This window comes from Ctenopharyngodon idella, chromosome 4 (genome assembly GCF_019924925.1).
Source record: "Ctenopharyngodon idella isolate HZGC_01 chromosome 4, HZGC01, whole genome shotgun sequence".
NCBI lineage: Eukaryota > Metazoa > Chordata > Actinopteri > Cypriniformes > Xenocyprididae > Ctenopharyngodon > Ctenopharyngodon idella.
The window spans coordinates 30,106,072-30,129,657 of record NC_067223.1 but is presented as its reverse complement, the minus strand read 5'-3'; the positions used below and the strand labels follow the sequence as shown (position 1 = coordinate 30,129,657).

At 38.1% G+C, this 23,586-nt stretch overlaps 1 protein-coding gene across 2 annotated transcripts in view; it reads right to left on the bottom strand.

The window, feature by feature from the left end:
* Nucleotides 1–23,586, bottom strand: part of LOC127510561 (protein phosphatase 1H-like) — a 132,225-nt gene that overhangs the window by 10,046 nt on the left and 98,593 nt on the right. For both annotated transcript variants that reach the window (XM_051890145.1, XM_051890149.1), the window contains one exon: nucleotides 8,994–9,101. In XM_051890145.1, the coding sequence (XP_051746105.1) occupies nucleotides 8,994–9,101 (108 nt within the window). The remainder of the gene's footprint in view (nucleotides 1–8,993; nucleotides 9,102–23,586) is intronic.

Genomic DNA, 23,586 nt, shown 5'->3' with positions numbered 1-23,586 from the left:
ACAAGGAGCACACGGGGGGGGGGGGGGGAATGGGGGGGGTGATCACCAGGAGAAGACATGGAGACAAGGTGATGACTTGGAGTTAATATCGAAGACATAATGTAACAGATCGTTCAGGTAGATTTCACCAGGTAAGTATCCAGGTAAATGGATTCATTGTTCATGACAAGGCCAGACAAAGACTGTAGGCATTTCTTGATACCAAGTATGCTAAGTTTAGACTTGCGTCCTTGGTAGTTCAGACTTGTCGGTATATTTGACTAAGGAGTATAAAATCCCAAGGACAGGAGGACGCAAGTCCAGTAATTCTGCAAAAGGTACAGTAGTATGGAAGTAAAATAATACCAAATGTTTTTGAAACAAAAAAGCTTGTTGAATTGTTCTACTTGGAAAAAAAAAATGCGTTGCATTAACCATGCTTGCATTTTAATGCATTGTATTTTAAGGGCTTGCATTTTTATGGGCTGAAATTTAGCATGGTTGTATATTTAAGCTGTGAATATCTCAATTCAAAACATTTCACACACATTTTCATTATTAAAAATTCAGTAATATTCAGATTTCACTTCCAAAGTAGTCGGTCTGTTTAAAAATACAGCCTATAATATTCGACAGGCAATTTTCTGGCTGTTTTATTTCACTTTACAAATTCGCCTCCACAAATTTGCTTCCGCAAATTCAGTGGTTCAATTTTGACAGAATATTCAACATTGCACATCCGGCAACTACAGGAATAGCAATAGAGCGATGCATATCTCCATCTGCTGTTAGTCAGCCTCACCAGCAGGTGGTGCAAGCACGTGTTGATGAAGACCAGAGCAACTGGTAGAGTAAGTCATATATTCACAAACAAGGATTTACAGAAAAGTATAAAGTACAGTGGTATGCGAAAGTTTGGGAACCCTTTGCAGAATCTGTGAAAATGTGAATAATTTTAACAAAATAAGAGAGATCATACAAAATGCATGTTATTTTTTAATTAGTACTGTCCTGAGTAAGATATTTTAAATAAAAGATATTTACATATAGTCCACAAGACAAAAAAAAATAAATAGCTGAATTTATGAAAATAACCCTGTTCAAAAGTTTGGGAACCCTTGATTCTTAATACTGTGTGTGGTTACCTGGATGATCTACGACTGTTTTTTTGTTTTGTGATGGTTGTTTATGAGTCCGTTGTTTGTTCTGAGCAGTTAAACTGAGCTCTGTTCTTCCAGCAGTGACTGAATGATTTTGAGATCCATCTGGGGACAACTGAGGGACTAAAACACATAGAGACACGCATCCAAACTTTAATCTAGGATAGTAAGAATGTAAGGGCTTTAGACACTGTTTTGGATGCGACTAGCTTAGTTAACTCTGTACATTGTTCGGTTTCCGCTGTAGAGCCTGTGCAGCAGGGCAACTGGGTGACCGTGAGACGGCCTAGTCGTGGGGAAAAACACCGCTCTTCCGTTCCGATAAGAACATCAAACAGGTTCTCCCCACTCAGTGACGCACACACTGAGAATCCTGTTGAAAGTGCCCTAGTTAGTGGCGATTCTATTACACGGAACATGAAAATAGAGACACCAGCCACCATAGTTACTTGTTTGCTGGAAGCCAGAGTGCCTGACATCAAAGCAAGTTTAAAAGTGCTGGCTAATGCTAATCGTAAATACTCAAAGATTATTATTCACGTCGGCACTAATGATGTTCGACTTCGGCAGTCGGAGATCACTAAAATCAACATTAAAGAGGTGTGTGAACTCGCAAGTATGAAGTCAGACACTGTAATTTGTTCTGGATCCCTTCCTGTGATGAGATACTTAGCAGACTATCATCACTCAGTGGCTGGCTGTCTAAGTGGTGTCCGCATAATAATATAGGGTTCATAGACAATTGGAAAAGTTTTTGGGGCAGACCTGACCTGTTGAAAAGAGATGGTATTCATCCCTCCTGGGATGGTGCCGCTCTTCTCTCTAGTAATATGGCATATAGTCTTAGAGCTGAAACATGACAAACTGGGGCCCAGGTCAGGAAGCAGACAGACTGGCTAAACCAACCGTCTGCTAACTGTCTCACATCACAGAAGTCATAAATCCCAACACATAGAAACCCTATCACCTAGATATCATCACATAGAGACTGTGTCTGTACCCCGAATTAGTAAATACAAAAAACTCCCAAACTCATTCAAGAGTAAAAATTTAATTGATGTTCAACAAATAAAAAACAGATATAATACTGATGAACAAAAGATAAAGCTTGGGTTGCTGAATATTAGATCCCTTTCTTCAAAAGCACTTATTGTAAATGATATTATCACAGACAATAATCTAGATGTGCTGCGTTTGACAGAAACCTGGCTAAAACCAGATGATTACATTACCTCAAATGAGTCTAGCTCTCAAAGTTACTATTATCGGCACGAGCCACATCCGAAAGGCAAAGGGGGAGGTGTTGCTGTAATTTATAGTAATATCTTCAGTATTACTCAAAAGTCTTTCAAACATAATTCCTTTGAAGTGATGGTGCTTTATGTAACATTATATAATGTAAGCGACAAATCCCGTTTGACATTTGTGCTGGCTACAGTATACAGGCCACCAGGGCACCATACAGACCTTATCAAAGAATTTGCTGATTTTCTATCGGAGTTAGTACTGGCTGCGGATAAAGTCCTAATTGTTGGTGATTTTAATATCCATGTAGATAATGAAAAAGACACATTGGGATTGGCATTTACAGACATTCTAAACTCTATTGGAAAAAACATGTGTCAGGACCTACTCATTGTCGTAATCATACTTTAGATCTAATATTGTCACATGGAATCGATATTGATGCCGTTGAAATTCTGCAGCAGAGCGATGACAACTCAGATCATTATCTAGTCTTGTGTATACTACATTTAGCCAAGGCTGCAAAACCGCCTCTCTGCCACAAATATGGTAGAACTATCACTTCTACCACTAAAGATTGCTTTATAAATAATCTTCCTGATCAGTTTCATCTCCTTATTAGCATACCAGATAGCTTAGAAGAACTTGATGTTGCAACAGAAACTATTGACTCTCTCTTTTCCAGCACATTAGACTCAGTTGCTCCTTTGCGCTTAAAGAAGATTAACCCTCTGGGGTCTGAGGATTTTCGGGGCCCTGGAGAAGTTTTGACATGCCCTGACATTTGTGCTTTTTTCAGTTGTTCATAAACATATTAATGGAAAAAGTGTCATTACACTGTATTCAGCACAAACTAGGCTACCATAATATGTGAGGAACATGTATGTACATGTTTGTGTTTTTGAAGGAATAACGTTTATGCGTGGTTATTGAAAAAACAAAAAACTTAAGTCACTGAAATAAAGCCAAAAAATATATATTAAACCTGTGTTCACAAGACTTCTGGGTATTGGAGGTTGTAGACTAGAGTTTTTGCTTCAAAATGATGTAAAAATTATCCTGCATACTCGTTCATTTATAACAATATATTGATTTAGTTTTTGTAAGACACTTTTTGTCAAGAAACACAGTATGCGTGGAGGCGTGAATCATCATGAATAATGGATGATTTACACCTGAGAAGACAAAAGAATCGCATAAAGAACCTCTAATGAGCTGCATATTAATGAGGCCTTTCAGTCAGGTAGGCTGTGAAAAAACCCTCTGTGATCATGTCTCAAGCTCATCATGGTGTATATCAAACATACAGAAAAACAGCAATACTCTGAAATATTATTACAATTTAAAATAATGGTATTCTATTATATACTTTAAAATATAATGTATTTCTGTGATGCAAAGCGTCTGAACATTCATGTTACCTCTATGGCATTTCATATAGTCTTTTAGCTTAAAAGCATGCACATTTGGAGAAGTATTGATGGATTCTCATATGTTTGTCAATTTTCTATACAGAGGAGTAATATTTATTCAATATTTATTGTCATCACTGTGAGCGCTGGATACTGTGTTTTCAATTCATACTTGCAGCCGGAGGGCGCTCTGTACACCTTTAGTCCACAAATTACTCTAAAGAAGAACAGGACATTCAGGAACTAATGGCATGTCTTCCAGAGATCGCTAACCATAGCTTTAACATCCAGATAAACACTTTTCAAGACAATAAATGCACGATTGAGATGATGTATACATGTATTGCCTCAGAATTTGCGTCTGAATAGCGCTTGCTCCATGGGCGTGGCCGCATTAGCGGATAATGAGCTGAATCACGGGCGTCTGACATGTGTCTCTTTTCATACAGATTACATAAACACAGAATATTTGTTTTCGATTTGACTTACACGATTTAAAACCTGACATTTCAACATTTTTTTAGGCATAAGTCTCATTTTTGTGTCATTAGTATTCACTAAGTTACAGTTCATTTTCTGAGAACTATCAGATTAAACTTCGTTCAGAGGGAGACGAGAGATCACGCATCATGTTAGTTTTCTTTATTTTGCAAAAAGCACATCATTTTGTTTTTACTCTGAGTGTACACAAATAAAAGAAGATATTCCACAGATTAAAATGGTGTATAACTCTTAATTATATGTGCAACATTGACGGAGTATTTTGAGTCTCTTTCACACTGGTAAGAAAAAAACCGAGGTGGTATCGCCGGCGTGACCGCCGACCCGAGGGAGTTAAGGAAATGAGTCCAACGCCGTGGTACAACGAGCACACCCGGGCCCTTAAGAGAGCAGCCAGAAAAATGGAGCTCAGCTGGAAGAAAACAAAACTAGAGGTTTTTCGCAGAAGGCCTTAAAAACTGCTAGATCTACTTATTTTTCAAATCTCTTAGAAGAAAACAAACACAACCCTAGGTATTTATTTGATTCAGTGGCTAAATTAATGAGAAATAAACCTTCAACTTCTGATGTTTCCAAACAGCACAGCAGTAATGACTTTACGAACTTGTTTACTTGTAAGATTGATAATATCTCTATCTATATTATCTTATAACCATGCAACCATCTACTACAGTATCTCGTCAGACAGTGCACATTGTAGTGTCCCTGAGGAAAAATTCCATTCATTCACTGCTATAGGAGAGGAAGAATTGTCTAAACTTGTTAAATCATTAAAATCAACAACATGTATGTTAGACCCTATACCAGCTAAGCTATTGAAAGAGATGCTTCCAGAGGTCATAGATCCTCTTCTTAATATCGTTAATTCATCAGGATAACCTACCGAAAACTTTTAAGCTGGCTAATATTAAACCTCTTATTAAAAAAACACAACTTGATCCTAGAGAATTAGTCAATTACAGGCTGATCTGGAATCTACCTTTTCTATCAAAAATACTAGAAAAGGCAGTATCATCACAACTATGTTCCTTTTTTAGAAAGAAATGGTATCTGTGAGGATTTCCAGTCAGGATTTAGACCGTACTGAGACTGCTCTAATTAGAGTTACAAATGATTTGCTCTTATCATCAGATCATGGTTGTATCTCTCTATCAGTGTTACTGGATCTTAGTGCTGCATTCGACACTGTCGATCACAAGATTCTTTTAAATAGACTCGGAAATTATGTTAGCATTAGTGGAATTGCATTGGCATGGTTCAAATCATACTTATCTGACCGTTGTCAGTTTGTAGTAGTAAACGAAGAGATGTCATATCGATCACAAGTTCAGTATGGAGTACCGCAAGGCTCAGTACTAGGGCCGTTGCTTTTCACTGTGTACATGCTACACTTGGGAGATTCATCATTAGGAAGCATGGCGTTAGCATTCACTGTTACGCTGACAATACTCAGCTCTATATTTCTTTGCGCCCTGACGAAACTTACCAATTCACTAAATTTACGGAATGCATAGCTGATATAAAAAATTGGATGACCAGTAATTTCCTACTATCAAATTTGAAAAAAAAAAAGAGATTCTAATTATTGGACCAAAAACTTCTGCACATAATAACCTAGAATACTGTCTAACACTTGATGGCTGTTCTGTTAAGTCTTCGTCATCAGTTAGGAACCTGGGTGTGCTCTTTGATACCAATCTCTCATTTGAAAGCCACATTTCTAGCATTTGTAAAACCGCATTCTTCCATCTTAAAAATATATCTAAACTATGACATATTCTCTCAATGACAAATGCGGAACAGTTAGTTCATGCGTTCATGACCTCAAGGCTAGATTACTGTAACGCTGGGTGGTTGCCCTGCTCCCTGCTCTTGATAAACAAACTATTATACAAACGCATTATAGTCCTTCACATCTACTGCGATATCAGAATTCAGGCCAATTGAGAATACCTAGAATATCAAAATCAACTGCAGGAGGTAGATCTTTCTCCTATTTGACACCTAATCTCTGGAACAACCTTCCTAGCATTGTTCGGGAAGCAGACACACTCTGTCAGTTTAAATCTAAAAACGCATCTCTTTAACCTGGCATACACATAACACATTATCAATTTATGTTTTCAAATCCATTTAAAGATTGTTAGGCTGCATAAATTAGAAATAACCCGGAACACTTCCTATCACACCAGATGTACTCGTTACATCAGAAGAAGATTGGCATCTACGCTAATTCTAGTCTCTCTGTTTATCCCATAGTCAGCTGTATCCAGGCCATATCCAGGTGAGATTGAGGACCTGCGCCTAGACACGACAACAACGCAGTCCTGAAGTATCAGTAGAGATTGTGTCAACTAGATCATCCCCTTTGAAGGCCTCACTGACACGACAGCCAGTTATGAATACGGTCTTCAACTAGTTGGAACTGGATTAAATATTTCGACTGTTGCAATCCCAATCGGACTTATGACCTGTAATGCTGCCTGAATCATAATCATGCACTATTCACTGTTTTATTTACCTGTAAAGCCCGGAACACACCAAGCTGACGCCGACGAACTAGTGGCGACGAAAGCAGACTGCGGCCAAGTAGTAGCACGTCCGTTCTGCGTAAGAAGAAATGCCTTTCCGTACCAGCAGGTGGCAATAGCTGAACAACCGACTGACCGACAGGCTCCGACGCCGATTCAACATGTCGAATCGGCTGAAAAAAGCAGACGAGGACCAACTTCAGCCGACAGTGCGGAACACACTGAGAAAACTTAGTCGGCTGACAAACAAAAACTGCCTGACGGCCTGGTGTGTTCCGAGGTTTACCAATGTAAAGCTGCTTCGACAAAATCTGCATTGTAAAAAGCGCTATATAAATAAAGGTGACTTGACTTGACTTATCTTTATATTTGCAGCGCTGTTCTGCAATACTAGGGTTTCCCTCATAAGTCATACTCCAGGATTCCCCTGCCGTCGGAACATATAAAACACAATGTAGCTTAATGGACTAATACAGTGATATAAAAGACCAAACTCACACCTAGGCTATACTATATAGGCTACAGGCAAGCAGATGCACTCAGAATATGAACATAAAGCACAAAGTTTGACACTAAGCGTTCCCCAGTGAAATACTGGCTTAAAGTTGGCTTGACGTTGGATGTTCGATATTCGCAAGTTTAGGGACTGTCTCTAAAGTTACATACGATGCACGATTCTAACTTCAATAGCATTTGAAGAGAATGACTTACAGTCATAAAACCAACTGTAAAGTGTTCATGTAGGTGTCAGGTATGATAGACATTTTAGATAGTTGATATTTAATCAAATAAACTGTCAAGTCATATGTAAATATCGCTATGTATTTCCCTCACTGTATGCTCCTACACAAAATATACCATAATTTAAAGCTCAATAGCATTTGAGGAGAATGACTTAGTCATAAAACCAACTGTAAAGTTAGCGGCGTACTTGTAGTGTGTTGTGTTTAAACTTTGAGTGTTGTTCAAAGTTTGACTGTTGGGGTCCCATACCTGGAATCGCTTAGGGCCCCCAAAATCACTAAGTGCGCCCCTGGTGTCAGGCATGATGCACAACTTTTAGATTGTTGATATTTATTAAAATAAATATGAGTTCATGCGGTAGTGAAATAATAGCAATATTTACACAATTTGACAGTTTATTTTATTAAATTATGTAACAAATGAGACAAATCAGACACAATTATTTGTTATATTTAACAAATAATTGTTTAAAACTTACTCTGGGGTCTGTCCCCATCCCCTGAGAAGACCAGCCTTAGTTTTATTTCCCTGAAGTGTGTGTGTGTTTGAAAAGCAGAGACAAAAAGACACAGAAAACCTGCATCTTTCCTGCATTTTTCCCACAGAGTCCAAACAGACTTTCCTGCATTAATTTATAGACAAACTGTTTTATAAATGAACATGCATATCCCCAGGAAATGGTATCCATTATTACTGTTTACTGAATTGTACTCAGTATTGTATTCACATGTTTTATGATACATTTAAGGTAACTTCAATTATGCCATGTTTACTGTCTATGGGTTCGTATCGAGAAGATTTAAATGCTTGTGTATATGATATGTTGATACCTGTGCAACACATCAGTATTACAAGAATCTTTAATAGTTCCTCTTCAACAACTCAGCCATTTTAACACTCTGGAGATGGGTAACACGCCGGCGTGTTTTGCAGGATTTTTTTCACATTGCAGCAAAACAGACTTAAAATACTTTGTCATTTTTTGTCATAGAGACATAAGTAATATATCAATTGAAACTATAGAATGTCTTCTTTTATTTGTGTACAATTATTCATTATTATACAAGGAGAGCCAGTGGGTTTAGCTCTGTTTCCTTGCTTTCAGTTTGTTTCCATAGTTTTTCCATTTGTATGATTATCGTTTGCACCTGATGTTCATTTTGTTAATTAGTTTCTCTGTGTATTTAAGCCCTGTGTTTTGTTCAGTTCAGTTGTCTGTTATTGTTGCACTATACCTGGTTGTTTTGTTCATTTTTCTTAGTCAAGAGTGTTTTGTTTATAGTTATTTGTTAATAAACCTTTATACTACTTGCAACCAGCTGTGACACAATGTGCAGATATCTTGCTTGATGATCCCGCATGCCTTAAAGATAACATTTCTAATCATTGTTTCATTTGAATTTAACAAAAAAGTAGCTCACCTCTGGAAAGCAGGACAGAAAGGGTTTAATATAGATGTTGGAGTCATGGACTTTGAGGTCATGGTCTCCTAAACCACGAGTAACACCTATGGTGGCCATCACTCGTGCCTGTGTGTGAGAAATAATAAAAAATAAGCACAGGTATCTAAAATAAGCATAAATTCACAAGACTAGAAAGGTACATAGGACTATATACTGAAAAATAGGCTTATATTATGAATGAATAAATGAATGAATGAAGAATTTATATAGTGCTTTTCTTATGTACTACTGTACACCAAAAGTGCTTTACAATCATCAGTGGTCTCTCCACACCCAACACCAGTGTGCGGCATCCACCTGGATGATGCGACGGCAGCCACAGTACAATAGTGTGATGCGCCCACCACACACCAGCTATAGGTGGAGAGGAAAGAGAATGATAGATTCAAAAGATGGGGATTATTAGAAGGCCTTGATTGATAAGGGCCAATGGAGAGAATTTGACCAAGACACCAAGGTTACACCCCTAGGCTCTTTACGAGAAGTGCGATGGTATTTTTAATGACCACAGAGAGTCAGGACCTTGGTTTTAATGTCTCATCCGAAGGATGGTGCTTGTTACAGTATAGTGTCCCCGTCACTATACTAGGGCATTAGGATACACACAGACTGGAGGGTAAGTACCCCCTGCTGGCCTCACTAACACCTCTACCAGCAGCAACCTAGTTTATATAACTTTGTATATTTAAAAAAATTATTAAATGCAATGGTCAATTACAAGCAGTTTCCTAGCTTTCCCTCTTCCTATAGGTGCATGCCATTCGCTTGTCAAAATGAAAAGTTTAATATGATTCGTCAGTTAATTGCTTACGATGAGATCATCTCCATGTTAACACTCAGAAAGAAAAATGTGCATTTTTGTTTATAATTAATATTTTGAGTTATCTTGTGAGTGACGCAGCTGCTCCCTCAGAACGGCCTGTGCCTGGAGAGAGTCAGGTATGTCTCAGTAGTGCTTAGTAAAATATGCTTTACTAAGTAAACCTTTGAGTTAATATAAACCATAAAAGCGTTGTGAAACCAAAACAAGTATGTATTTGTTTTCCTGTTAGCGGTTTGATGTATATTCAGAGTTTTATGAATGCACATGTTCATTTAATGTTGCCGCCATTAATAAGGCTGTTGACCTTGCTGACGAGTGCCTACAGAGACAGGGAAAAAGTAGAAGACCCTAGTCATGAAGTAACCATGATGTATGTTAGGCACTCTCCGGAACCTACCTTGTATGCGGCCCTGCGGAGCAAACCACTGGAGAGTTGGACTGCTAGGGCATTTGAAGCGCTGATAGACAGCCATAATAGAGATAAGCAGTCAGCGAGTGTGGAAAGAGAATCACAAGTTAAAGAAAAGCCCTCTGGTGCCTGGTGTATGACACGGCAGCAAACTTCTGGCAGTAGTCAGTCCAGCGGTCTTGATCCAGCTCTTTTTGTTAGAGCAGTGTCCCTCCTAATGCAGATCCAAATGTCACAGAAGGAGCAAGTGCCAAAAGTAGAGCAAGTCAAAGCCTCATCTGGAAAGTTGAGTGTATATTCTGGTACCTGTACAGTTTGTAAGTCCCTTGATTACACAACAAAAACATACTGCTTTAAAGAAAACTGTGTTTCAGCTGCTACAAGACTGGACACAGAGGTTTTGAATGCCCCAAAAGAAAACCAATGAAACAAGAAACAACCAAAGTGTCTTCTGATCCCGGCCTTTAAACTAGAAAGCCTGCACTGTGAGGGGAACAGTGTGGGTACCAATCAACCAAAATCCCCAGAGACTTTTGTTTATGTTCAGACCAAAATTGTTGACTCAAAAGACAAACAATGAGAGTGAAGCAAGTACCTTTGGGAATAGTTGTTCACACTTCCTTCAAGAGCCGATCTACAAAAGTGAATGATGATGCATATGAGCTGAATATAGATTTGCTTGGATGCAAGATGACTGTGAACTTTTTTAGATGTTCCAGGTCAAGAAGATGACATGATAGTAATCTCTAATGTTTTAAGACATGTGACTCAGCAGGTCAAGAATACAAAGTGGTACTGGGAGAAAATTTCACAGCCCGTTAAGGAAAATGTTGACCGCTGACACAGAGACAGGATGTCAAAAAGAGTTGGCACTGTGTTATGAAGACAGTGTGTGTCACTGGAGCCACAACACGAACATCTAGTCTGGGGAAGGTTGAAAGAAGAAGTTCCTTTGTCTGTCAGGAGTACTGTGGTGGTAGAATCTTCAACTTCCAAATCTACACCACGGAACATTATGATTGCTCGTAGTGTGTGTCCATTGTGGGCTGATAAGTGGATTCCTGTAAAGGTAATAATTTGTTGGATCGATCTGTAGTGTTACATCAGAATGCGAAGATTGCTCAGGTGCACCCATGTCTTGCTTTTAAAGAGTTAAAGCTTACACAGCACATGAATTGTGAATCAAGAAAGGTCCTTCAGAATGTTGTTCATGTTCACGAACCTAACAAAGAAGACAAGATGTTGCAAACAGACTATGCAGCTGAGTTGTGAGAGCTGGGACTGACCCAGATTGATATTGACTCTTGTGAAGTGAATGACTTCTGGAAAAGGCAATTGGCAGACCTCATTTTGTAGTATGAGGGCATCTTCTCCCGTGAAAGGTTAGATTGTGGAGAAGTCAAGAATATTGTCCACAGGATATGCCTGAAAGACGAAAAACCATTCCGACTGCCTTATAGAAGGGTTCCGCCGGCTCACTACCACAAGTTGAGACAGACCCTGGATGAAATGGAGACATGTGGTATCATCCGTAAGTCAAACAGTGAGTGGGCCTCACCTTTAGTCCTGGTCTGGAAGCCCTCAGGGGAATTGCAGATATGCACAGACTTTAGGTAGGTTAACCAAATGACAGAGAAAGATGCATATCCACTGCCTCACCAAGCCAATGCCCTTGCATCCTTGGGAAATAACTGTTATTTCAGCACCATGTATTTAATATCTGGGTTTTATAATATCCCAATCCATGAGGAGGGCTGCAAGTATACAGCATGCACAATGCCAGTGGGTCTTTATGAATACAACCAGATGGCTTAGGGATTATGCAACAGTCCTGCGACGTTCTCTCCTATGATGACTGCGATATTTGGTGACCAGAATTACCTGTCTCTCCTTTGCTACTTAGATGACTTACTGGTGTTTAGGAAGACTGAGAAGGAGGCACTTGACCGCCTCGAGATTTTAGAGAGCACAACCTCAAATTGTCCCAAAAGAAATGCTACTTCATGAGGAAGACTGTGAAGTTTCTGGGTTAGATTGTATCAGAGAATGTTATTGCAACTGACCCAACAAAGGTATCCGCAATCAGTGAATTCAGGTTGGAGGATTTGATGGAGGAAGATGGAAAGACTATATCACCAAGGAAGTTCAAATCTTTCCTTGTAATGGCAAACTATTATTCTCATTTCATATAGGGTCTGGAGGGAAAAGAAAAAGCCAAGACCAGTAGCCTTTACAAAAAAGACCCTGTCGAGGGCTCAGTCCCATTACTCAGCACATAGATTAGAGTTTTATGCTCTAAAGTGGGCAGTTTGCGAAAAGTTCAGTCACTGGTTAAAAGGGACTATGTTCACAGTGCTAACGGATAACAATCCTTTGACATAAATCATGTCTAAGCCTAAGTTAGATGTCTGTGAACAAAGGTGGGTATCCAAGCTGGCCCCCTTTGATTTTGTTTTGAAATACATACCCGGAACCCAGAACATTCCAGCTGATCTGTTCAGTCGATGCCCCTTTGCCAGAACTATGTGAAGTATGTGAAGCCTTGGAAAAAAAGGCTCTTCATGTAACCCCAGAATCGGTTCAAGAAGCCGACTGTCAGTGAATGTACTCCATCAAAATTCTAAAGGGTAGTGTTCAGAGTGTCCAAGTTATGTATGAGCCAGATAAGAAGTGAAGGTGTGAAAGCTATTTTTGAGGCCTGTCAAGATTGGGAATCCAACAGGCCTGTATGCGGTGCTCAGCTGACCCACTGTGCCAACAGTTTGATTCGGGGAAGAGTGGATACACTCCAAGTCTTTTTAATTTAGGAAATATAGGGGAAACAGAGAGCTGACCCCATCATCGCTCATGTGACATCCTTTGTTGGCAGAAGAAGGAGACCATCATGAAGAGAGAGGGATAACAAATCCACCCTGGTATTGAGACTGCTGAAACACTGGGAAAAGTGGGAGGTCGAGGACAGTGTTCTCTAATGCAGATCGTAGGATAGGGTGGGAAAAAATCAGATACCAGCTTGTACCTCCTCATTCTCTGAGAGCTGCTGCCCTGAGAGGGACTCATGATGTTTTCCATCAAGGACAAAGTAGAATGCTCCACCTGGTGCGTCAGAGATTCTTTTGGTCTGGTATGGACACAGACGTCAAAAGATATGTCTCTCACTGTAAGTGCTGTGTAATCGGGAAGACTCAGGAATGACGTTCTTATGATAACAGACCACTTAACAAAGTTAGCCCATGCATTTCCTTGCCCAAACCAGACAGCTAAAGTTGTGGCTCAGAAGCTGTGGAATCAGTTTTCTGTATATATGGTTTTCTGCAGTGGATACACTCAGACAAAGGAGCCAATTTTGAAAGTAAGTTGATCGCTGCTGTTGGTGTCTGGTGTCTGCAAGTCCCTTACTACTCCCTACTACCCAATGAGCAAAGGGCAAACTGAAAGATTCAACTGCACACTTGGAAATTTGATTCGCTCCTTACCTCCTTGATCGAAAGAGAGATGGCCTCAGATGATACAGATGCTTACGTTTTCCAACAACTGTACCACTCATGAGACGATGGGATTTGATGTTCGGCAGGGTTCCTAGGCTGCCTGTAGATATCATGTTTGGGAGTGCCCTGAGGAACGATGATGTGCAGACTTACGATGAATATGTGGAGACTCTTCAGAAGGATCTAAGGGAAGCAATGAGGATTCCTCAAGCAAAAACCAGGAGCCCAGAGAAGGCAAGCAAAGGAGTACAACAAGAAATCCAGAGCCTTGTGTTGCCTTGGAAGTTGGAGATTATGTCCCACTGGTCAATAAGAAAGAAAAGGGGAAAAAAAGCTAGCAGATGTGTGGGACTCTGTGGTTCATGTGGTGACGTGGAAAGACCCAACATTACACATCTACAGGGCTGAAGACCCAACCACATAGAAAAGTAAGGTGGTTCACCATAATTTCCTCCTCCCTGTAAACTTTCTCCCCTTGGAAGGACAGAAGTTGAGTCCACAATGTTCTTCACAGTCTCTGAAGAAGAAATAAGTGAGACAAAAGACCAAGTACATAGATCTCTGTTTAGTTCTGAAAGATAATCAAGGAGCAGCAGGATGGGTGCTTGGATCTTACAAGGCCAGGGCCTAAAACCATCTGAGCCTGTTGGAGCACATTCTGTTCAAGGGCAGGGAACTGGGCAAGTTTGACACTTCAGCCTCAACAGTTCACACAAGAGTTGGTGGCCCTTCAATCATCAATGGTAGGAGCAACCCCAATAAATTGTCTAGTGATTGTGATACGGATAACATCAACGAAAGTGAGCGTAGTGCAGATGATTTGAGCAGTGCATCTGTGACAGATTTGGCCAGTGAAGGCATTAATGATGAAGACATGTCTGGAGGGTCTGTAAACCATCACAGTGTTCAAGCAGAACCAGTTAACCATGCCAAGAGAAGCTAACTCTGATAACATCAGGTGATTGCTCAAGGTTTCAAGTAGTAAATCTAGAGTCACATTGGAAGTTTCCCCTAGAAAAGTGACTGGATTGGAAACGATCCCAAAGCCAAATGAGGGAACTGTGAGAACCAGGTCAGGCAGGGTAGTAAAACCTGTTAAAAGTCTACTCGAATGCATGAGCATGATTATATCTGAGCCAAATCAAAGAGATTAGCAGAATTGTTCAGAGTTCTTTCCAGTTTTGTGGGGAGTTAGATTAACCTATACAAGTACATATTTTCAGTTTGAAAAGTAATCAGAATTGTGTAGAGAACACTCTCACAAGCAAAATGTTTTGCTATTCATTTGAATGACTAAAGTCTGGGTATCCCTCTTTAAAGGAAAATGTCAACTACAGCTTTAAAGTTTGCTGAAATTTAAGAGGGGAGAGTGTAGTGTTGGGAGTTTTTTTTTTTTTTTTTTTGCTAACTGTTCCAACAAACTTTTATGTTTTATTATTGAATTGGTCAAATATATTCTGAAACAATTAATCATACATGTTAAATGATTAATTGCTTATCTTTTACTTTATTTATATCATCTTAATTTTGTTCTGCAAAGCAGAAGAAAAATTTGTATTTTTGTTCATAATTAATATTTTGAACGTTGTGAGTGACGTCATCGGCAATGAACTGTTCGTGCCTGCTCTCTCAGAACGGCCTGTGATTAGAGAGTCAGGTATGTCTCAGTAGTGCTCCTCATTAAACAGCAAAAATACGCTTTACTAAGTAAACCTTTGAGTTAATATTAATTATAAAAGCGCTGTGAAACCAAAACAAGTATGTATTTGTTTTCCTGTTAGCGGTTTAAATGTTGCCACCCACGTGACAAATTAGAGCATGGGTATTTCCGTGTTAATAAATTTTCGAAAATATAATTTTTGATGGATTGAGTCTGTAGAAATGTCATTTAGTGTAGTAAATGTGTAACTTATTTTTATTGCCAAATCTCTGGCCTATGTAAATGAATTGCAGTTGCTGAGGACAGTACTTTGTGTTATTTTATACATCCTTCAGCTGAAAGAGAGTGAACCTGAAGGTGTTTGTGCTAATTGTCTGTCCTCTGTCAATAAATTGCACATATATAGGGGGCAGTCATAGCCTAAGGGTTAGGGAGTCCGACTGGTAACCCTTATAAGAATAGAAAAAACACTATATGATCTACATAATGTCTATAATATTAATGTAAATGAATGTACTGTTGATGTAATTTTATTTTCATAATTAAATTTTTGCGTAAATGTTAATTTTTATAAGTAAGACAAAGAAAGAAAATGTTTATTGTGATACAAGACTTTATTGTAAGTTATCTCAGAGAGTGATTCGCTCATTTTGTGTTGACTGCGCATGCACAACATCCCATAGGTTCTGTACAGGAAACAGAATAATTAGTTCACCTCTCAAGTCTTTCAGGTTCGAGTTGTTCGTTCATCAAGTCCCAGCCCTATAGGCAAAGCTATGTATGGGAAAAATAAATGATTAGATCACCTCTCGAGTCTTGCGAGTTCGAGTCGTTCGTTCATCAAATCCCAGCCCCATAGGCTGAATACAGAAACAAATGATTAGTTCATCTCTCGAGTCTTCTGGTCTGAGTCCTTTGTTCTTTTTCACGTGACAGCCATATTGGATACAGAAACTAGTTAATTCACAACCTTCCTTACAAACAAGTGCGTAGTTAGTTTTTTTTTTTTTTTTTTTTTTAGCTTTTTAGCTAGTATAATAATTGATTTTCTTATGAAGACATATTGGTCTAATATTTGTATCAAAAGAATGGTCAGAAGGGACATAGTGGCATAACATAAATGTTTATTGCACATATCTTTTGATAATTATGATAATTCCTAAATATAATACAACATACAGTCAATAGTAATATGAATGTAATGTTGTATTTGTTGCAAGACACTGAGCCAGGAAGCGGTCACGTGACAAATGAAAGAAGGACTCAGACCCGAGGATTCGAAAGATGAACTAATCATTTCTGTTTCTGCATTCAGCCTATGGGGATGTGGCGGGATAAACGAACGACTCAAACCCATCCCAAAGACTTGAGAGGCGAACTAATCATTTCTGTTTCTGGTACTACATTGCATATGGGGCTGTCACAGCCCAGTTCAGACACTGATGGAACTAACGACTCCAACCCGAAGACACGAGAGGTATCTAATCTTTCTGGGGAACAGATGTGATAAATGTGAGGTGACAAAAGAAAGAACGACTCAGATCGGGAGGTGAGGTTAACTAACAGACAGCCTAACAGCCTAAAGACACTGCTAAGTAGTTAATTAAACATTTCTTACTCATGATTTGGCCTACATGGCTGCATTAGCATATAGTTTATTTTTTATTAAATGTGATGAACGTTTGCTAAGTAGTATGTGTTGAAGAATTTAACATGTAACATTTTAATTATATTTTGCTGAACGAGATCCAAAGATCCGAACTTCCCGCTACTACCGAAGAGCCTGTTGTGCGTGCACATCAGATCTCAATGGGGAAAAATATCATGCTGGATATTTTTACTGATATGGACTGGGTAATGTGTTAGGAACGAAAGGATGCCACATCGTTTGATGGAAATGAAAATGATCAACCTACAGTGGACTGAATTCAAAGACACCCCGAAAATCAAAGTGAAAAAATTATGCAGCAGGCTAGTCCATTTTGCTGAAATTTCATTGCAGCAACTCAAATAGTACTCAGTAGTTTGTATGGCCCCCACGTGCTTGTATGCATGCCCGACAGCATTGTGGCATGCTCCTAATAAGATGACGGATGGTGTCCTTTGGTATTTCTCCCCAGATCTGGACCAGGGCATCACTGAGCTCCTGGACAGTCTGAGGTGCAACCTGGTGGCATCGGATGGACCAAAACATAATGTCCCAGAGGTGTTCTATTGGATTTAGGTCAGGTGAGCATGGGGGCCATTCAATGGTATCAATTCCTTCATCCTCCAGGAACTGCCTGCATACTCTCGCCACATGAGGCCGGGCATTGTCGTGCACCAGGAGGAACCCAGGACTCACTGCACCAGCGTAGGGTCTGACAATGGGTCCAAGGATTTCATCCCGATACCTAACGGCAGTCAGGGTGCCATTGTCTAGCCTGTAGAGGTCTGTGCGTCCCTCCATGGATATGCCTCCCCAGACCATCACTGACCCACCACCAAACTGGCCATGCTGAACGATGTTACAGGCAGCATAACGTTCTCCACGGCTTCTCCAGACCCTTTCACGTCTGTCACGTGCTCAGGGTGAACCTGCTCTCATCTGAAAAGCACAGGGCACCAGTGGCGCCTATTTTACAATTATTGTTTTGACTCTTTCACAGATGCGAGTTCCATGCCATCCGTCAGCGGCCATTCAGAGCTCACGTACCTGTAGAGAAAAGGTCCATCACGGCCAGTCCTTCGGGAAATTGCAGCTAACACTTATGTAGATAGTGGTTAAACATGAGATTCATTTGGGGTATATCAAACGGTCAATCTTTGGTCTTATTAATCTATTACTTGTTCCAGAGCAAAACAATTTAGGTTAAGGGGAAAATTAAGTTTCATAACTTTATAGTTAGGCTATATTTAACTTAAATCCTGTACTAGAGTACTACTTTTGTACGTTTGAGTAAATTGTTTTCTTGTGTTTATTTATTTGCTTGTGTTTATGTCTTTTATAATGGCTATTGTTGTTATTTAAATGTTGTTCAATAAATATTATTTTATGGAAAGTGTCCATCAATAGTATCAGTGAAAATTACATTATTACGCCATTAGATGACTGCTTATGAGTGAGTCAGAACAAGTTGTTTTAGCACTGTGGGAAAGCCCCATAACTTTTAAAAGGACAAAGACAAAGATCGCTTTCCTCAGCGGACATTCAAACAGAATTTTTATAATGGATATATTATGGACATCGACCTGAAGAATTAATCCTATCAGATGCAGGCAGGGCTTCAGACTAACATTTAGCAGTGGCGCTGGTGCCACTAAGTTCTACAGAAGTTGGCGCCAGCACCTGATTTGGTGGTGCTGTTTTTTTTTTGTGTTTTTTTGTAAATCATAAAGGTAATTTAATCATATTAGTATTAATAATTTTGCATTAATAAGTGCAGTTACTAATAATATTACATGTTAATAATATTACATAATATTACATTCATTGGAAATTTGACAGTAAAGCACTGAGCTTGAATTGAGATGCAGATACAATTAGCTTATTAAAAGTAACATGCAAAAACATTTTTATAGGGAAAAATGTAAATATTCTACTTTTATTAAATATACCATACTGAACTGACTTACAGCTTCAATGATTATAAAAGAAGTGTTCTTTACTTGCTTTCTGTGTAATTCAGTCACAATTTGAAGAAGTTTTTCATGAGACATACTTTTCCATATATTAGGGAGTCAATAAGTGCTTCTCTGCCGCCAGCTAGTGGTAATTTCATATCTTTTTTTTTTTTTCTTTTTTTTTTTTTTAACTTTTGTTAGTTTTCCTTAATCTTTAAACTTTAAGTTTACAAATCATCACATTAAAAATAACATTAAAATTGGATAATATTTAGAGCTTTTAAGTGCTGGAAAAAATGTGAAGCACTTTAAAAAGTCCTTGAAAAGTACTTAAATTTCACCTTTAAAAGTTTGCATGAACCGTGAAATTAATAATATAAAAGCATTCGAGTATTTCTGCCACAATACCATAGTTTCAGTTAGCGTTACTACATTAAATCCATGGTGATTTGTGGACTGTGGTCTAAAGCAGAGAATTCTGTGCTAAATTTAAATGCTTCCCACTAGATCTTGCCGACCATTTAGTCGGAGTCTGGAGCCTTGGCAGGTAGTTGATCTCTCTCATATAATACCATAATACTCTATTTACACGATACAATAAGCTTCAATGAAGCGACTCACTGTTCCTTCATTACTACAACCCGAATTCCGGAAATGTTGGGACGTTTTTTAAATTTGAATAAAATGAAAACTAAAAGACTTTCAAATCACATGAGTCAATATTTTATTCACAATAGAACATAGATAACAAATGTTTAAACTGATACATTTTACAATTTTATGCACAAAATGAGCTCATTTCAAATTTGATGCCTGCTACAGGTCTCAAAATAGTTGGGACGGGGGCATGTTTACCATGGTGTAGCATCTCCTCTTCTTTTCAAAACAGTTTGAAGACATTTGGGCATCGAGGTTATGAGTTTCTGGAGTTTTGGAGCATATGTTGCTCTAAAACCTTCATAGTGCCTTCCAAAACATGCAAGCTGCCCATACCGTATGCACTTATGCACCCCCATACCATCAGAGATGCTGGCTTTTGAACTGAACGCTGATATCACACTGGAAGGTCTCCCTCCTCTTTAGCCTGGAGGACACAGCGTCCGTGATTTCCAACAAGAATGTCAAATTTGGACTCATCTGACCATAGAACACTTTTCCACTTTGAAACAGTCCATTTTAAATGAGCCTTGGCCCATAGGACACGATGACGCTTCTGGACCATGTTCACACATGGCTTCCGTTTTTCATGATAGAGCTTTAGTTGGCATCTGCATATGGCACGGCAGATTGTGTTTACCGACAGTGGTTTCTGGAAGTAATGTCATTGACACAATCATGCCGATGAGTGATGCAGTGTTGTCTGAGGGCCCGAAGACCACGGGCATCCAATAAAGTCCTCGTCCTTGTCCCTTACGCACAGAGATTTCTCCAGAGCCTTTTGATGATGTTATGCACTGTAGATGATGAGATTTGCAAAGCCTTTGGAATTTGACATTGAGGAACATTTTTTTTAAAAATTTATTTATAACTTATTCAAAGTATTAACATAAAGCTTCAAACAATTAAAGTTACCTTTCCCCCCCTCTTCCCCATAACCCTTTCCGCCAAAATAAACATACATAAATTACAACAGTAATAATAATAATGATAAAAAAATAAACAAATAAATTAAATAAAAAAAAAAAAAAAACTTACAAAAACTTTAAATAGCTTGTACTTTAACAAAAGAACAATATTATTGTAAGAAAAGATAAATTACGAATAATAAATAAATAAAAGTACATAATACAATTAAACTCTGATATATTTGTGGTATATACATAAATATACAACCATAAAACACTTGTGATCACACTAAAACATGATCAAGTATATTAGAGTCAGATGGCCTATCCAAACCTTCAGTCTTATAATTAGTTAGAAGGTAGGGTCTTCATCTTTTCAAAATATGTAATCATAGGTTTCCAAATTTTATAAAATTTTTGAATGGATCCTTTTTTGACATTTTATTTTTTCTAGTTTTAAAAATAATATCAAATCACAAATCCACATTTGAAATCTTTGGTGGGTTTTTTGACTTCCATTCCAACAATATTCTCCTTCTTGCTAATAATGAAGCAAAAGCAAAAATATTTTTCATATTGTTAGTTAAACGTATATCATGTTCTGGTGCTATTTCATAAAAAAATGTTATGAGCTTATTTAATGTACGAAAAAAGGCTTTTGGAATAAAAATTGGGAGGGACTGGAATAAGTATAAAAATTTTGGTAGGACATTCATTTTAATACAATTTACTCTACCTGCTAAAGATAGGTATAATGTATCCCATCTTCGTAGATCAGTTTTAATTTTATTTATAAGGGGTAAAAAGTTAGTTTTATATAGACCTGAAAAACTTTGGGTAATATGTACTCCTAAGTATTTAAAGCCGGATTGGGAGATATAAAATGGGAGGGATGAGGTTTTAATTTGTAGAGCCAAAGGATTAATGGGAAAGCATACACTTTATAGAGAAACTCTATGTTCTATACCCATTCTATAAATGCCTTTTATGGATTGTAAAGATTTAAGCATTATAGAAAGTGGTTCTATCGCTAGCGCAAAAAGAAGGGGACTTAAAGGACATCCTTGTCTTGTGCCTCTTAGTATAGGGAAAATTGTGAGCGTATATTGTTTGTTATAGCAGAGACTTTAGGGGTAGAATAAAGCAACTGAATCCTATTTACATATTTTGGGCCAAAACTGAACATTTTTAATATTAAAAATAAATAGCCCCACTCGACCCTATCAGATGCTTTTTCTGCATCCAGGGAAATCACAACCTCTGGGGTTTTCCTGGAAGCAGGAGAGTACAGGACCCCCAGGAGTTTCTGTAGATTGGTATACGAGTAACAACCTTTGACAAAACCCATCTGATCTGGGGAGACAATTTCTGGTATGAGGGAATCAATTCTGAAAGCTAATATTTTGGCTAGTATTTTAACATCAACATTTAACAATGAGATTGGTCTGTAAGAACTACACATGGATGGGTCTTTTCCTGGTTTTAAAATAAGTGTTATAAGTGTTATATCCAAGTTAATTTTCGGAATGTTTAAACCAGCTAGAAACATTAACATATTTGAGGTATCTTCTGGAAACTCAGAAGAGTACAAATTAGAGTAATATTCTTTAAAGGTCATTCATTTCTTTGGGGTCCATTGTTAGTTGTTGTGATGTGTTTCGAATCTGTGGAATTAGTCTAGAAGCTGACTGACATTTTATCTGATGTGCTAATAATTGGCTTGCTTTTTCCCCATGTTCATAAAAATTCCCTTTAGACCATAACAAGTATTGTTGAGTCCTTTCAATTGAAAGTTGATCATATTGTGCTTTAATCTCAATTCTCCTTTTGAGTAACTCTTCTGAAGGAGCTAATGAAATCTATTTTTGCTATGGAATCAATGAGTTTTTGTAATTTTGCATTCTTTAATTTGTTGGTATATAAAGAATAGGATATGATTTCTCCTCTAATGACTACTTTAAATGTTTCCCATAAAGTCGATGGTGATACCTGCTCAGATGTATTTATAGCCAGAAAGTTATCAATTGATGTTGATATATACGTATTAAATTTTTTGTCTGCCAACAGAGTTGGATTTAATCTCCAAGTGGGGCGTTGGTCACTGCAGAGAGTAAATCGTAAATCTAAAAGTAGTGGAGCATGATCTGATATTACAATGGCAGAGTATTGCGTTTTTTCCACTGAAGGAAGTGATGTTTTGTCAATATAGAAATAATCTATTCCAGAGTAAGAAGAATGAACATGAGAAAAATAAGAAAATTCTCTTTTTTGTGGAAATAAAAATCTCCATGGATCCAAACATCCTGTTTGTGTCAAAGTTAAGAGAGCTAACGATAATTTAGATTGTGGCATTGATTTCGGATTTGAACGATCTAATTTTGGGTTAACGACGCAATTTAAATCTCCGCCAAAAATTAATTTATATGTATTTAAATCCGGTAAATGTGAAATGATTTTATGAATGAAGTTAACGTCGTCCCAATTTGGGGCATAAACGCATACCAGGACAACAGGGATTTGAAACAGGTAACCAGTCACGATAACAAAGCGTCCTTGGGAATCAGAAACATATTTAGATACATTAAATTGGACTTTATGAATTATAATTGTTACTCTTCTTGTTTTATTGTTAAAATGGGAATGAAAAATCTGTCCAACCCATGTTTTTTTTAAGTCTTACCTGATCTGCTATTTTCAAATGCGTTTCTTGTAGAAACGCTATATCTGTTCTCATTTTTTTGAGATGAGCAAAGATACGCGCTCGCTTATTTGGTCCATTCATACCCTGAACATTCCAGGTAATAAAACGAATAGTAGACCCTCCTTCTTTCTTAAACATATCACACATTAATCAATACTTTTATAAGAATGGGTGAATAAGAGACCATACTTCCACAGACACGGGTAAGAAAAAGAAAAAAAAGAAAAAAAAAGGAAAAAAAAACACCCCACCCTCTCTCCCATCCCTTCAGTCAAGGAGAACAAACATTGACCTCTTCCTAT